We start from the raw sequence: 15,613 nt of genomic DNA, 5'->3' as shown, positions 1-15,613 counted from the left end.
GGCACTCGTGGGTGTAATCCCTGAGATAATCGACGAATTTGGAGAAGAGAATGTGCCCCGGCCACTTCTCCACGCCAGGACCGGGCCAGGCCCCGACCTGCTCTGTCTCCTCTCACCCTAACGCAGTCCTTTGAGAGCCTAGTTTACGGTGGAGGAAACTGCAGCGCAAGGTCAGATAACCTGCCCGAGGGCCACGCAGCTGACAGGTGGCCGACCCCAGATCCGACTGCAGGGCTCCAAGTCCAGGTCCCTTCCGGCTGGTCAGCTGAGGGTCTGCGGTGAGACCGGAGGGCTCCCCCGAGAACCCCGTGTCTCAGGAGTTTCTCGCTGCGTCCTTGGCCTCAGCACCGCTCTTCCTTCAGGAGAACGAGGTGAAGCAGCTGGTGGAGCGGATGATGGCGCTACAGACGGACATCGTGGACCTGCAGCGCAGCCCCCTGGGCTGGAAGCAGGGCGGGACGCTGGACGACCTGTGAGTGTGTGTGCGCGCACGCGTGCGTGTGTGTATGTATATGTGTGTGTGTTGTGTGAGAGTGAGCCTGTATGGGAATGTGTCTGTGTGTGAGTGTGTCTCTCTTTGTGTGTGTGGGTATGAGTGTGTGTGTCGGGATGGTTCGAGTGCGGTCCCGGTGGAGCCCCGTTCCCCCTGGAGCTCGGCCCCCGGGGGGTCATCTCGGCACATGCAGAGATGAGCACGGGCACACCTCCGTCACTCTGAGCCTCACAGGATAGAGAAGCGATGTCTGACCTCACAGCTATGGGGACCAGTTCAGATAACGCCCCCAGCGGTGGCTTGTGAACTACGGAGGCTGCCGTCCCAGGAGCCTTTGCTTGACCAAGGTATCAGATTAGGCGCCAGGGCCGCCCAGCCCACCCTCACTCGCTGTGGCCCGAGGAGCAGAAAGCAGAACAGGGGAGGAGGCTGGCAAGTCTTGGAAGGTGGGATCTGGAAACTTCATTTGAGTCTCGATCAGGAACTTGGCCTTGGCTCCGGGAGTGGGGGAGGGCGGTGCAGGGGGCTACCTAGGCAGAGCAGCCCCACCTGCAGCCCTGGGAGCGGACAGGAGGGGCAGGGGAGCCTCGGGGCCCCTCGGGAGCTGCCTCCTTGGGGCTCAGCCGTGTCCTCTGACACTTCTGCTGGGATTCTTAGGACCAGGCGCCGAACATCAGAAATTCAGTTATTTGTAGTCCATATTTTCTCAAGTCATTTAACCCTTTATTCTCCTCTGGTTTTCAAACAAAAGTCACCCCTGAGAATGTCAGCCCGTCTCACTGTGTTAGGGGCACGGGGAGGGCGTCTGTGCCTGCTCCTGGGCTTGAGTTTTCGGGGGCCGCGTTCTCCGGGCTCAGGTCCAGCAACAGACTGCACCCAGAGTCCCGATGGCAGGAGCCGGGCGGGCAGGGAATTCAGAGGAGACTCCTGTCCTGAAGATTCTCACTAGACCTTGGAGGTGTTGGAGTTTTGATAGTGAGGCGAGCCTTCCCTTGTCATGGGTTTCACCTGTAACATCACCAGGAGCGATCATTTGCTCCAGTCGGGATGTGCTGCCCGTCTGGCTTCTAGAAACGAGTAGTCCTGCCGGCAGGAGTTGGCCTCGGCGCTGCAGGTGAGCTTGTTGACCTCTGCTCGATGCTGACAAAGCTGCTGTCTCGTGTGTTTCAGAGAAGAGCAGGCGCGGGAGCTTTACCGGAGGCTGAGGGAGAAGCCCCGAGGTGAGTGGGCCACCTCCCGGGTCCCTCGCTAGCCGGGCACCAGGCCAGCCCCCCGCGGACCGTGCGACCCCGTCCCTCTTTGCAGACCAGCGAACGGATGGCGACAGTCAGGAAATGGTGCGGCTGCTCCTGCAGGCCATCCAAGGCTTCGAGAAGAAAGTGCGAGTGATCTACACGCAGCTCAGGTATCGGCCGCCTTCCCTCCGGCGGGCTGTGTGCGAGCCTTGCCTCCGGCGGGGTGGAGTGAGGAGGGGCGGCGGGCTGTGTGCGACGCCTCGCCCACTCGCCTGAGCCCCAGGACCTCCACCTGCAGCGCCGAGCAGAGCCTTAACTGCCGGGGCTGCGTCCTGCCTCCTCCGACCCACGTGCCGCTGGAGCTTGTCATGTTTGTTCTTCACAGTAAGACTGTGGTCTGCAAGCAGAAGGCTCTGGAGCTGCTGCCCAAGGTGGAGGAGGTGGTGAGCTTAATGAGCGAGGACGAGAAGACTGTGGTTCGGCTGCAGGAGAAGCGGCAGAAGGAGCTCTGGAACCTCCTGAAGATTGCTTGTGTGAGTGACCCTCGGCGGGGCCCTGTGCTGCCGTCCCCAGCCCACGCACCGAGCGTGGGGACCGCAGGGCCACCACCAGCGCTCTGCTGCTGCCGCTCCCTTTCCACTTCTCTGCTCTGTGACTTGGTGTGAGTGCGGAGGGCCGGGGTGGGCGCCTATGTCCTTGTGTTATTGTGCGGGTGGCGGCTGTGATAAATGATCACAGTTATTCTCACGGTCCTGGAGGCCAGAAGGCCGCCATCCAGGTGTCGCGGGGCCAGGCTCCCTCTGGAGGCTGGAGGGAGAATCACTCCTCCTTCCTCACCTCTTCTTCGATTTCCGTGGCTCCCGGTGCTCCTTGCCTTGTGGCAGCATCCCTCCAGTCTCTGCCTCTGTCTCCACGTGACCCTCTTCTCTGTGTCTCTTTTCTGAGTATCTCTTGTAAAAACACTTGTCGCTGGATTCAGGTCCCACCCAGATAGTCCAGGGTGATCTCATCACAGGCTCCTTAGCTACACCTGCAAAGATCCTTTTTCCAGATGAGGTCACACGCCCAGGTTCCTGGAGATCTGCATGCAGCCCCAGCAGCACGTGCCCGTGTGGCCTGGTGGGTCCTGAGCTGTGCCTGTGCCGTGCAGCACTCAGCCCACACTTTCTGTGCCCGCCGTCTCAGCGTAGCTGTGATCCCACTGAGTGTTGCTCAGAGAGAACCCTCAGCACAAAAGAGAGCCCAGGACAGAGAAGGGAGAAGAGCTGGGTAAAAGCTGTGTCTTGGAAGTGAGCTGGTGGGACAGACCGCGCTGCCGTGTGGGCTGCAGGGAAGTTGAGGAGGTGACAGCAGAGCGACTTGGTCACGGATCAGGGGAGCACGGCTGCATAAGGTGGAGTGGCCACTGCAGCCTGGGGCGTCAGAACACCTTAGTCTCCTTCTGTCCCGCGGATGGTGCGAGTCACAGAAAGTCACTTAGGACCTTTGTGTGTCTGTCTTCTACTTGGAAAGAGTAAACACACCTTCCTTCTAATTTCCTTGTAGGAGTTCGTTAAGCGACCCAACTAATGAAATAGAGCCCTCAGATCTCTCTGTAGTTAGAATCTGGTTTTTTTAATAGATTTATTTATTTATTTATTTAATTTTTGGCCGCGTTGGATCTTCGTTGCTGCACGCAGGCTTTCTCTAGTTGCAGCAAGCAGGGGCTACTCTTTGTTGCGGTGCACAGGCTCTAGGTGCACAGGCTTCAGTAGTTGTGGCATGTGGGCTCAGTAGTTGTGGCTTGCGGGCTCTAGAGCGCAGGCTCAGTAGTTGTGGCACACGGGCTTAGTTGCCCTGTGGCATGTGGGATCTTCCCGGACCAGGGGTCAAACCCGTGTCCCCTGCATTGGCAGATGGATTCTTCACCACTGCGCCACCAGGGAAGCCCCTAGAAACTTTTACCAAAAAGCACACCTATAGATACAGAAATAGTTTCTAAACTGAAATGCAAACCATCAAATAGCGATGTTGACCTATTTCTCCAGGAAGAGCCTGTGTCTCGTGGCCAGTTGTCTCATGAGAAAATACCCTGGTGTGGTGCCTGGGACTTCCCCGGCAGTCCAGTGGTTAAAGACTTCACCTTCCAATGCAGGGGGTGCAGGTTCGATCCCTGGTCAGGGAGCTAAAATCCCACGTGCCTCTCAGCCAAAAAACCAAAACATAAAAAACAGAAGCAATATTGTAACAAATTCAATATAGACTTCAGGAAGGGTCCACATAGAAAAAAAAAAAACTTGAAAAAAAGATAATACCCTGGTGTGAATGCAAAATTTGAAACATCTGTTTGCTCCAAAACTGCTGACTCTCTTCCTGGTTTTGTCATCTAGAGCAAGGTCCGAGGTCCCGTCAGCGGAAGCCCAGACAGCATGAACACGTCCCGCCTGAGTCACCCCAGCCAGCTGCTGTCGCAGCCTTGCCCAGCCCCTGACAGCTTACCCGAGGCCGTCAAGAGGAGGTGCGTCCCCCTTCGCCATGCCCAGTGCAGGAGTCAGGGGCGTGTCGGTCACCCGTCGGCGGTTCTGTGTGTGTTCCTCCATGTTTGTTCCCTTTGCCGGACGCTGTGGGGACAGATGGGGTGTTTTGCTCTCAGAGCTCCTCCTGGCTTGCTGACTAAGGTTTCCTCGTCTGAGGTCGCGTTGCTCGTTGCTGGATGGGAACCTGGAAGTGCTGGCCAGTCCCTGCTGTCCTCTAGTCCACCCGTCGCGGTCTGCTCGTAGAACCAGGTCCCTGTGGGCGTGCCCTGGCCTCCACGCCTGAGTCGCGTGTCATTGGTCCCTCCCGTGGCCTCTCCCTGCCCCACTCATCACCTGCACCCCTGCCGCAGAGCTGGGAGCAGAGCCCCAGAGCCCTTCCAGCGAACTTTTCCCTCCCTGCTTCCCCGCCTAGTGCTGCCTCCAGGCCCCTCTGGTCAAATCAGCCTTCACAGGAGACCATTTTGATCGAGTTATTCCTCAAGTTATTTAGGGACCAGCCATGGCTTCCTGCTGCCTCAGGGTCCAAGCCTGAGCCTTCTCAGGCCTTCAAGCCACCTCCGCATTCTGACCCACTGCTCCGGGGCAGATTCCTGGCTCTGCTGTCAGGGGTCTTAAAGTCTGGTCCAGACCAGCAGCATTGGCGGGTTCTGGGTACTTGCCAGAAATGCAGATTTGGGATCAGGAACTCGGGGTGGGGCGGAGCAGTCCTGTTTAACCAGCCCTGGCTGACCCTCCTGCAACCTGAAGTTCCAGAACCTCGGCTCCGCTGACGCCTTTCCCCGGAGCCTTCCTACCTCTGCTCCCACCTCCTCCACGGCCCTGGCACACGAGCACAGGGATCCTTCTCCTCCTGGACCACCTATGGGGTTTTTTTTGTTTCTGGTTCAGTCTCACATTTATTCAGCACCTTCCCTTTGCTGGGCCCCAGGCACTGGAGACAGTTAAAATCTGTTCCTGTGGGCAGATCTATAGAATAGAAAATACATTAATGATTGCCGAGGGCAGGGGGCGGGGCAGGAATGGGGATTGACTGACGACAGGTACAAGGTTTCTTTCTGGGTGATGAAAACATTCCAAACTGGATCACCAGGATGGTTGCACAACGCCATAAATGTACTCGAGCTATGGAATTGTGCACCTTAAATGGGTGAACTTTAGGGTTTGTAAATTTATCTCAATACAACTGTTTTTAAAAATCCTGTTCCTGTACTTAGGGGGTTTGTAGCCTCTACTGTTTTGGATTTTTTATTTTTAATTTTTTTTAATTTTTAATTTTTTTTTTGCCGTTTGGCTGGCGGGGTCTTAGTTCCCTGACCAGGGATTGAACCCGGGTCCTCAGCAGTGAAAGCGCAGAGTCCTAACCACTGGACTGTCAGGGAAGTCCCTGTTTTGGATTCTTAATTCTCTCCCCAATTTACTGTCAGCTCCTTGAGGATGGTAACCAGGTCCTGCGCCTCTCACGGGGCCTCTGGGGCCGGCCCGGAGCCTGGAGCCTGGTTAGTAGTCCATGGATGAGTCTGGGCAGCGCTGTGCTCTGTTGCTTCCATCAGTGCCCCCTTCACGGTGAGAGGAGGGGATCGAGGGCCCTTCCTCCTGGATTTGTCACTCTCTTTCCATGATATCCTCAAAGCTCTGGAGAAGTCGTCCCAGAGGCACAGGCTGCTGTCTGTGTCTCCACGCCCTTGAGCCAAGGTTAGAAAGGACAGATGGCTCGCTCTGCTCTCCTCTTTCTTACCGTGGCGGGTTCTCAGGGGGACACGTGAATTTCTCATCAGAGAGAAGGAGAGAGCACCGTAAACAAATCAGTTCCCAGAACTTGCTTCCCCCAGATCTCAGCAGGCTGGGGACATCTGGGGAAATTGCGTGGTGTGTATATTTTTGTCCATTTCAAAAAGTGGAAAACAGGTGGTTTGGGAGAGATCTTCAGATTATGGCAGTTTGGAGAGAATCTAGTTAAGTCAGAAAGAGCTTTGTTATTAAGCCGGGTCGCTGCTTTTTCACATGGTGAACAGTGATGCTCGTAGCTGGATTCGAGCTTCTGTAACAGCACTTAACTAGACAGATGAAATCACTTAGGCAATAACATGGTGTTTTAAGACACTCAGCCTCAGAATAATTATTTAATTTTTAAAATCTTTCCAGAAGCTCTTTAGCGTATTTGTAAACACCTTTGAAAAGTTAACATTGACCACGTTCTAGTAATTCAATCGTTTTTTTTAGCGAAGACCTCGTGGCTGAAGCACACACTCTGTGCACCCAGCTGGAAAACGCCCTACAGGACACCATGAAGGACCAGGACCAGAGCTTAAGGGTAATGGCCCGTGGGAAGCCCCGCCGCCCCACGCCCTTTCTTTCTACAGCAAACGAGAAAAAGCAGATCGAAAGGTGATGCCGTGCTTCCTCGATCGCAGTGTACACTTAGGATTTTCTAGTACATACTTCTTATTCCCCATGATAACAATGCTGATGCCTGTTGAACGTGTGCAGGTACTTTGTGCGCATTATCTCATTTCATCCTTGCTACACTCGCTGCTTACGAAGAAGGTAGCATCACTGTGAGAAGGCCTCTCCCCTGCTGCACCTTCTGCACAATTGCCGGGCATCTGTGTGTGGGGTGCAGTGCTGGGCTCCGGGAACAAAGCAAGAGCCCATCACCACCCCCGCTTCTCAGGGACTCGGGGCTTAGCAGTCCTAGTTATAGGGAAGCTGACCTAAAGAAAAACGAGTCCAGATGCAGGTACGTTGAGACAAAGCTGAAATTGCGGAGAGGATGCTAAATCATCCGCTAAATCATCCGCTTGGCTCTCTGGCCTTTTCCTGCCGATACAGTCACATGCTGGCGTCTCTGCAACTTCTGATTTGGGGGAAGAATCAGAGGGGATACTGCTCATTGTAACCACTTCTTATTTATTCAAGTGTCCTTCTGTGGTTTGGGGCTTTCTGTGTCTCTTCTTGCTGTTCTTCCTCCTCCGAGCCGTGTATACTTGGATCCTTTCACTGCCCGTTTGCACTTCTGACAGACGAAAAGGAAGTGTGACCAGGCCATTTCACCTGGTGAGGTTGGAGGTCGAGAGCTGAGATTAGCCCAGGGTACCAGCTGCCCGCAGTGAGCGTGAGTCAGTGCTGTGAGCTGCAGTAATAATACTTAAATCACCTTCCCAGAATCTCAGGGCTCCAAGCCCATCTGAAGAAAAGCTCCGGCATGGTTTTGCAGACGTAGCTCTACCTCAGGGGTACCCTGCAGAAACAAGACTTTCTTAACAAGAGGAATTCAATTTCCCTCTAAACTGTGCTGGTTGCCTCCCGAAGAAGGCAGTGTCTAGGTGGCCACGGTGTCTTTAACGTGCCCGTTGACTTTCAGTCTCTAGACTGGAGCTGGTTGCAGTCGGGGGAGGAGGAGAAGCACAGCCTGGAGCGGGCCTCCTGATGGTGGGCGGCCCTGACCCTGCCGGGCTGCCTGGCCCGAGGCCCCCGGGGCCCCGCCGCGTCGCGTCCGGTGTCCTCGGCACCCAGATGGAGATCTCGCTTCCCCAGCAGCCATGACCATCACCGTGGACCGAGGGTGCAGCCCTCCGTGGCAGTGCCAGCAGCTTATCTGCACGCTGGACGTCCTCCGCCACAGAGGCCCAGCAGACGAGAATGCCGAGCACGGCGTCTGGGGAGGTGGAGCCACGGCAGCCACTGCCTCTGCGCGGAGAGAAGTGCTCCGAGTACAGTGGCTCCACAGACCACTAGCCACACGTCAGACTGACTTTTAGGACGAAGTATGAATGGCACTTGGTGCTAGCTGTCCTCTCCTGACCCCTCCTGATCTCCAGAGGCCTCATCCACTGTCTTCACAGCTAAGGTTTCATCTGGATCCGGCTTCTCTTGAAACCGTGGATTCGGCCCAGCCCGGTCCTCCCTCCTCTTCTGACTTCACGGCTGCTAACGTTTTCCTTCTGCCTGCGACCTTGGGCCAGGTTGGGTGAGTGCTGCTTTCCCCGTCCAGAGTCTCTCCAGCCAGAGTGAGTCGCTAGTGCCAGGAGGGGAGAGTGCCTCCCTTCCTGTGGGTCCCAAAGAGTCCCCGGGAGCAAGCTGCCTTGGAGAAGAAGGAAAGAAGAGGAAGATGTCTGTCAACCACCAGCTTGCTGACCCCTGTGCCCACACCCCCTGCCCCTGGGTGCGGCAGGGTGGACGGGGCAGTTCCCATCCCTCGTGTCATCCAGCGGTATTATTAAGTGGATTTATATTTAAAAAACAGATTCTCTATTTTGTAACATGATTCAAGTCCCACAGTCTATTTTTATAATACCTCTGGTTGGGACTTCTGAACTCAAAGTCCAGCTTTAATGGAACGTTTTATGAAATTGAGTGGTGCCTGACCAAACAATTCCAGAGCACCAGCAAGGCCTCTTGGACGTTTCACAAAAGCTGCTCCTTCCTGTAGCAGCAGGAAGGCAAAGTGCGTTCAGATGATAACAAACAGGCAAGTCTGGTTGGAGAAGAAAGTGGGACGAGAAGAGTTCACAGAGTGCCTTCCATGGAGGCGGTACAGTGGGTTCCGTGTCAGGGAAGTTGGGGAAACGCTTCATGCTTTAACTGCCTCTTGGAGATTCACCTTGTGCACTGGTTTATTAAAGAATCTGCAAGATCTATAATAATAAACTGGCTTAAATCTGCCTAAATCCACTGTTTACCCAACTCATTTGACAGTAGAGCCTTTTTTTTTCTCCCATGTGCATGTAACATTGATTAACGTCCCAAAGAACTGAGTTTGATAAAGCGTGACTTTGGAAACACTGGTGAGGAACACAGTGGGACATTATACCAGAAAGGTAGGCTGGGATGGGGTCAGATTAGGGAGGGGATGAATGTGGAGTTGAGAGTCAGGGGCTGATTTTATAGGCAGTTGGGAGCCACTGAAGAATTTTGAGCAAGGAAGGACATTACCAAAGCTAATGTTTAAAACGAGTGATGTAACTGGAATATGCTAGTTGGTTGAAAAAGTGAAAATTCTGGAGGTAGGACTTCCACTTCCAAAACGTGGAGCAGATGTACTTTTTTCCTATTCCTCCAGCTAGTACAGCTGAGATCCTTGGATGTTATTTATAAACAAAGATAAGAAGACCCCAAAAGGCAGTGAGAAGGAGGCAGACCAGCTAGGGACCTTGGCCCTGAGCGGTCATGTGGTGGTGAGTTCCCTGGGTTTTCCTCTTGCCTCCTGTGTCCCTGACAGAGGCTGGAGACGCCGACCAATGGCACAAACAAACAAGCTGCTCTCCAACTCTGTTAGATTCCTAGGTCTGCTGTAACAAGTCACCACAAACTATACGGCCTAAAATAGACATTTATTCTCACAGGTCTGGAGGCCACAGTCGGAGATCAAGTCCTCCAAAGTCCCTAGGGGAGATTCTGTTTTTTGCTTCTTCCAGCTTCTGGTGGGTCCAGGAGATCCTTGACGTGGTGGCTGCATCTCTGCCCCTGTGGTCACATTGCCACCTCTTTTTCTATCTGTCAAATCTCCCCTGTGTACCTTTCATAAAAAACCCTCGTGATTGAATTTAGGGCTGATCTGGATAATCCAAGATAAGTGCCTGAGAGGCACATAATTTGATCAAGACCCTTAATTTGATCTCATGTTTTACAATATAAGGCGATATTTATAGATTCTGGGGATTAGGATGTGGACATTTCTTCCTGGGGAGCCACCATTGAACCCACTACAGTCCACCATCTAGCCCCCCAGAATTCACATTTGTCACATGCAGAATATATTCACCCCATCCCGAAAAGTCTCAACCCACTACAGAATCAACACTAAGACCAAAATCTAAATATCATCAGCTCAGAAGTCTTGAATCTCATCATCTACATCAGGTTTGGCAGGCTCTGGGCATGATCCATCCTGTGACAAAATCCCTCCATCTGTGGGCCTGTGAAACTAGAAAACATTTGTCTGCTTCCAAAATACAGTGGCGAGATAGACATTCCCATTCCAAAGGGGAGAAATTGGAAGGAATAAAGGAGTCACTAGCCCGAAGCAAGTTTGAAATCTACCAGGGTAAATTCCATTAGGTTCCAAGTCCTGAGAATGATTTTCTGTCACTTGAGGCTCTGTCCACTGAACCCAAGGCAGCTTCATAGGCCTCTGCCTCTGCACCCACTGCCTCTGTAACTGCTCTTCCAGTCTCTTCCTTTGCACCCATGGCTCTGCCCTCAGAGTCATTCCTCCTTTGTCTTGACAGCTACCACATGTTTACAGCCAGGTAACTCTGTCAACCATTTCCTGGCTCTTGAGTTTTAGAAGTCCAGTAGACTTATGCCATCCTCTCTCTGTTCTTTTCAGACCAAGCTTGTTTCTGCTGATATAACATTCTTAATATTTTTGTGGGTCTCCTGTGTATGTCATGGGAGTCCACACAGTTAACAAAAGATCCACTTTCTTGGATAGCTCCACTTCTATTCCTGGCTTCTGCTGAGATGAGTGAGTGGGTCTGTGAGTCACACAAATAATCTCTTCAGCAAAAGGATGTCCAGCTGCACCCTTGGACTTCTCTCCAACAGTGAGTTTTTTAATTTTAGCATCCTTTGCAATATGGATAGATGGAGAATCTCCTAAATCATCAAATGCTGCTGCTTTTCTTCCTAACAGTTCTTTCTTCAATTTATTTCTTTTGTCTTGCATTTTACTGTATGCAGCAAGGAGAAATCACACCGCACCTTCAACACTTTGCTTGGAAATCTCTGCAATAAAATACTCAAGTTCATTGCTTACAAGTTCCGCTGTCCACATAATGGTAGAACACAATGGCAGAACCAAGTAACATTCACATCTACCGACATTCTGTTCATGACGATGTATGTATCCTCTGAGACATTAGAAACTTTTTCTACTATGCTTCTCACTTTCTGAGCCCTCATCATCAATTTCTTTAACACTCATTTATACCAATAGTCTGTTTAAGGCAACCTAGGCTTTTCCTCTCATGCATCTCAGAATTCTTCTAGCATCTAACCATTATATAATTTGAAAGCCATTTCCACAGTTTGAGTTTTTTAACAGTAGCACCTCACTTTACAGTACCAAACTATAACAAGTTGCCACAAACTGGGTGGCTTAAAACAACAGATACGTGTTCTCTCACAGTTCTGGAGGCCAGAACTCTGAAATCAGGATGCTGGCAGGACTGTGCTCCCTCCAGAAGTTGTAGGGGAGATACGTTCCTTTCCTTTTCCAGCTTCTGGCGGCTCCAGGTGGTCCTTGGCTTGTGGCTACATCTATTCAGTTTCTGCCAATGTGATCATATTGCCTTCTCTTCTATCTGTCAAATCTCCCCTGTGCATCTCTTACAAGGACACTTGTCAGACTTAGAGCCAATCCAGATAACCTAGGGTGAGTTCCTTTCAAAGTCCTTAACTGAATCACATATTTTGCCGTATAAGGTAATGTTCACAGGTTCTGGGAACTAGGACATGGGCATGCCTTTGTGGGTGTGCACCCAACTCACTACATCAGGTGAAGGGTCAGGACGGGGCAGCCTCACAAAACAGGAGAAATGTAAACGATAACCACTGTATGGCAGCCAAACATCACAAAACATACTGCCCCACCCCTGCTTGCAAAGACCAAGGGGGAAACTTAAACTTCCACACACATCAGGCCATAATTAAGTGCCCACTGGAGTGATGGGGTGAGGAACTGGGACTTTCATTGATGCTGGACAGTAACAAGGCCTCTCCTGCTGGTATCAGGGGAGACCACGTGGGGAATGCCCAGCAGGAATGAGGCGTTCCTGCCCCCAGGTGACAGCAGACCTACTGGGGAGCCAGGACTCCTATTGCCACCCAACAGTGAGGAAGAGCTCTTCCCACTCGGGAAGCCTGGGCTTCCACTCCCACTTGGTGGTGATGAGATAGCACCCTGCTTCCCCCACTGGATATCAGAGGAGGCCTGCTAAGACAGGAATTAAATGAAAGCCAGAGTCTCATAACCTGAGACTCAGATGTCCAGGTCTTATTCCAAAATCACTCGTCATACCAAGAGTTAGGAAACCTCAACTGAGAAAAGGTAACCCAACAGACACAGACACCCAAGTGGCAGAGATTTAGAATTATCTGAAAAGGATTTCAAAGCAGCCATCATTTAAACATGCTTCAAACAATAATTATGAACTAGCTTGAAACAAACAAAAATAGAAAGTCTCAGCAAAGAAACAGAAGATGTAAAGAAGAACCAAGTAGAAATTTTAGGACTGAAAAATACATGAAGTAAAAATATCAATGGATAGGCTCAGCAGCAGAATGGAGGGGAACAAATCAGTGAACTTGAAAACAGAACGATAGAAAGAAAGAAAACATTGGGAAAAAACAACAACAGAGCCTCAAAGCCCTGTGGGGCTATAACAAAAGAGCTAATATTTATGTCATCTAAGTCCCAAAAAGGAGAGCAGAAAAGAGGTGTAGCTGAAAAGTATTCAAAGAACGAATACCTGTAAATCCTTCAAATTTGGCAAAAAATATAAACCTGTATATTCAACAAGCTGAGCAAACCCCAAACAGGATAAACTCTCACAAAGAAAGAAGTGTATATGAAGACACATACAGTCAAACCCCTAAAAACTAAAGATAAAGGGAAAAAAATGTGTAAAACTACAAGAGATACACCTTAGTTATGGGGGGCGGGAAACTATTTGAATGATAGCAGATTTCTCATCAGAAACCATGGAAGTCAGAAGAAGTGGCACATTTTTCAGGTTCTGGTAGAAAAGAACTGTCAACCCAAAATCCTGTGTCCAGCTAAAATTTACTAGAGGTATATTCAGGAATGCCTTCTGAATGAAGGGGGAAGTCACAACATTCTCAAATCAAAGAAAATGAAGAGAATTTGTAGCCAGTAGACACACCCTAAAAGAATGGCTAAAGGAAGCTCTCTAAACAGAGTGAAAAGGATAAAAGAAGCATTCTTGGAACTTCAGTAAGTTAGAAAGAATAAGAGAAAGACTAAAAATATGGATAAATATAATAGACTTTCTTTTCTGGAGTTTTCTAAGTTATGTTGGTGGTTGAAGCAGAAATTATAACATGGTTTGATATGGTTCTCAGTGTATGTACAGGAAGTATTTAAGGCAATTTTACTATAAATGGGATAGAGTGAAAGATACAAAGAGGCAAGGTTCCTATACTTCACTTGAATTCAGAGGGAATTCATAAATTGACCCTTTAGGCTCAGGTATCAAACTGATAAGATATGCATATATAATAGAATACCTAGAGCAACCTGAAAAAGGTATACAAAGAGGTACACTCAAAAACACCATAAATAAATTGAAATGGAATCCTAAAAAATGTTCAAGAAACTTATAGAAGAGGAGGAAAAAGAAAAAGAGAAGCTAGAAGCACAGAGAAAAAACAAAGCAACCTAAAATGAAATGGGAGACTTGAGCCTTAACACATCAATAATTATATTTAATGTAAATAGACTGAAATGCAGCAATTAAAAGATAGATATTGGAGAGCAGATCTGAAAGAGACCCCAATATATGCTGTCTACAAGAATCTCATTTCAAATATAATGATCAAAGCAAGTTGAAAGTAAAAGGATGGAAGAGATATGCCATGCAAACATTAATCAAAAAATGCAGGAGTGACTATATTAATATCAGATAAATTATACTTCAGAGCTAAGAAAATTACCAGTGACAGGGAAGAACATCATAGTAATAAATTGCAGCAGTCCATGGAAAGACATAGCAACCCTAAATCTATATGCACCAAACAACAGAGATGCAAAATATATGAAGCAAAACTGATAGAGCTGCAAGGTGGAAAAGACAAGTCCACAAGTATAGTTGGGGATGTTAACAATTCATAGAACAACTATATAAAATCAGCAATATATAAAGGATATAGAAGAACTCAACAGCACCATCACCCGACAGAATCTCATCAACATTTATAGAGCCTTCCCCCAACAACAACAGAATACATATTCCTTTCAAGCACCCATGGAACATATACTAAGATAGACCAAATCCTGGCTCATAAGACAAACCTCAAAAAACTTACAAAAATTTATATACAGAGTGTGTTCTCTGACCACAGTGGAATCACGCCAGGAATGAGTAACAGAAATATAGCAGGAAAATCCCAAACATACGCAAACTAAAAAAAAATGCTTCTATATAGCTCATGGACCAAAGAGGAAGTCTCACAGGAAATTTTAAGAATACATTGAACTGAATGAAAATAAAAATACAACATATCAAAATTTGTGGGATACGGCTAAACCAATTGAAAGAGAAATTTATAACACCAAATGACCTCAAGGACTTAAAAAAAAGAAGAGCAAAATAATCAAAAGCAAGCAGAAGGAACAAAACAAGAAAGATAAGACCAGAAGTCAAAGGCATTGACAAAAAGGAAAACAAAATCAATAAAACAGTGAGCTGCTTCTCTGTTAAGATCAAAGAGAGAAGACACAAATTATCAATATCAGGAATAAAACAAGATGATATTATCAATGTTGCAGGTATCAAAAGAATAGGAAAGGAATACTGTGAACAACTCTATGCAATAAATGTGACAGCTTAGATTAGGTGAACCAATTCCTTGAAAAGCACAAGCTACCACAACTCATCAAATATGAAATAATTTGAATAGCCTTATAGCCATGAAGGAAATTGAATTTGTAATTTAAAAATCCCTGAAAAAGAGATCTCCAGGCCCAGATGGTTACATTGGAAAGTTCTACCAAACAATGAAAGAATTAACACATGCTACACTATCTCTTGCAGAAAACAGAATAGGAGGAAATACTTCCCAATTCATTTTGTGAAGGCACTATTAACATTGTACCAAACTAGACAAAAACAGTACAGAAAATGAAAGTTAACACATCCTCATGAATATAGATGCAAAAATCCTTAACAGAATATTAATGAAAATTCAACAGTGTTATAACCCATGACCAAGTGTGGTTTTTTTTTCCATGGATACAAAGCTGGTTCAATATTTGGAAATCCATCAGTGTAATCACATATTAAGAGGCTAAAGAAGAAAAATCACACGATCATATCAGTTGATGCAGAAAAACTCTGGACAGCATTTAACACCCATTCAAGATAAAAGGCTTAGAAAAATGGAAATAGAAGGAAACTTCCTCAACTGAATAAATAGTCATCTACAAAAACCCAGCAGCAACCACTTTACTTAATGGTGAAAGACTGAGTGCTTTCCCCTTACATTTCAAATAAAGCAGGGATGTCCTCTCTCACCCCTGCTGTTCAACATAGTAGTAGGAGTGTTAGCACAATAAGGCAAGAAAAGGAAATAAAAGGCATAGGGATGGGAAATGAAGAGATAAAACTGTCCCTATTTGCAGATGACAT

General features: G+C 48.6%; 3 protein-coding genes across 6 annotated transcripts in view; 2 read left to right on the top strand and 1 right to left on the bottom strand.

The window, feature by feature from the left end:
* Nucleotides 1-8,927, top strand: part of IKBKB (inhibitor of nuclear factor kappa B kinase subunit beta) — a 47,548-nt gene extending 38,621 nt beyond the window's left edge. For all 4 annotated transcript variants that reach the window (XM_004285064.4, XM_049704187.1, XM_049704188.1 and 1 more), the window contains 7 exons: nucleotides 363-472; nucleotides 1,664-1,713; nucleotides 1,799-1,898; nucleotides 2,114-2,261; nucleotides 4,098-4,225; nucleotides 6,465-6,555; nucleotides 7,606-8,927. In XM_004285064.4, the coding sequence (XP_004285112.1) occupies nucleotides 363-472; nucleotides 1,664-1,713; nucleotides 1,799-1,898; nucleotides 2,114-2,261; nucleotides 4,098-4,225; nucleotides 6,465-6,555; nucleotides 7,606-7,671 (693 nt within the window). In that variant the 3' untranslated portion in view covers nucleotides 7,672-8,927. The remainder of the gene's footprint in view (nucleotides 1-362; nucleotides 473-1,663; nucleotides 1,714-1,798; nucleotides 1,899-2,113; nucleotides 2,262-4,097; nucleotides 4,226-6,464; nucleotides 6,556-7,605) is intronic.
* The window catches only part of PLAT (plasminogen activator, tissue type), a 249,087-nt gene that overhangs the window by 113,864 nt on the left and 119,610 nt on the right, over nucleotides 1-15,613 (bottom strand). The window lies entirely within an intron of this gene.
* The window catches only part of VDAC3 (voltage dependent anion channel 3), an 81,924-nt gene continuing 70,593 nt past the window's right edge, over nucleotides 4,283-15,613 (top strand). Inside the window, exon 1 of the mRNA XM_049704211.1 lies at nucleotides 4,283-4,286. The gene's annotated coding sequence lies outside the window, so the exon portion shown is untranslated. The remainder of the gene's footprint in view (nucleotides 4,287-15,613) is intronic.

This window comes from Orcinus orca, chromosome 21 (genome assembly GCF_937001465.1).
Source record: "Orcinus orca chromosome 21, mOrcOrc1.1, whole genome shotgun sequence".
Taxonomy (NCBI): Eukaryota; Metazoa; Chordata; class Mammalia; order Artiodactyla; family Delphinidae; genus Orcinus; species Orcinus orca.
The sequence above is the reverse complement of the archived record's forward strand: the minus strand, read 5'-3'. Positions and strand labels throughout refer to the sequence as shown.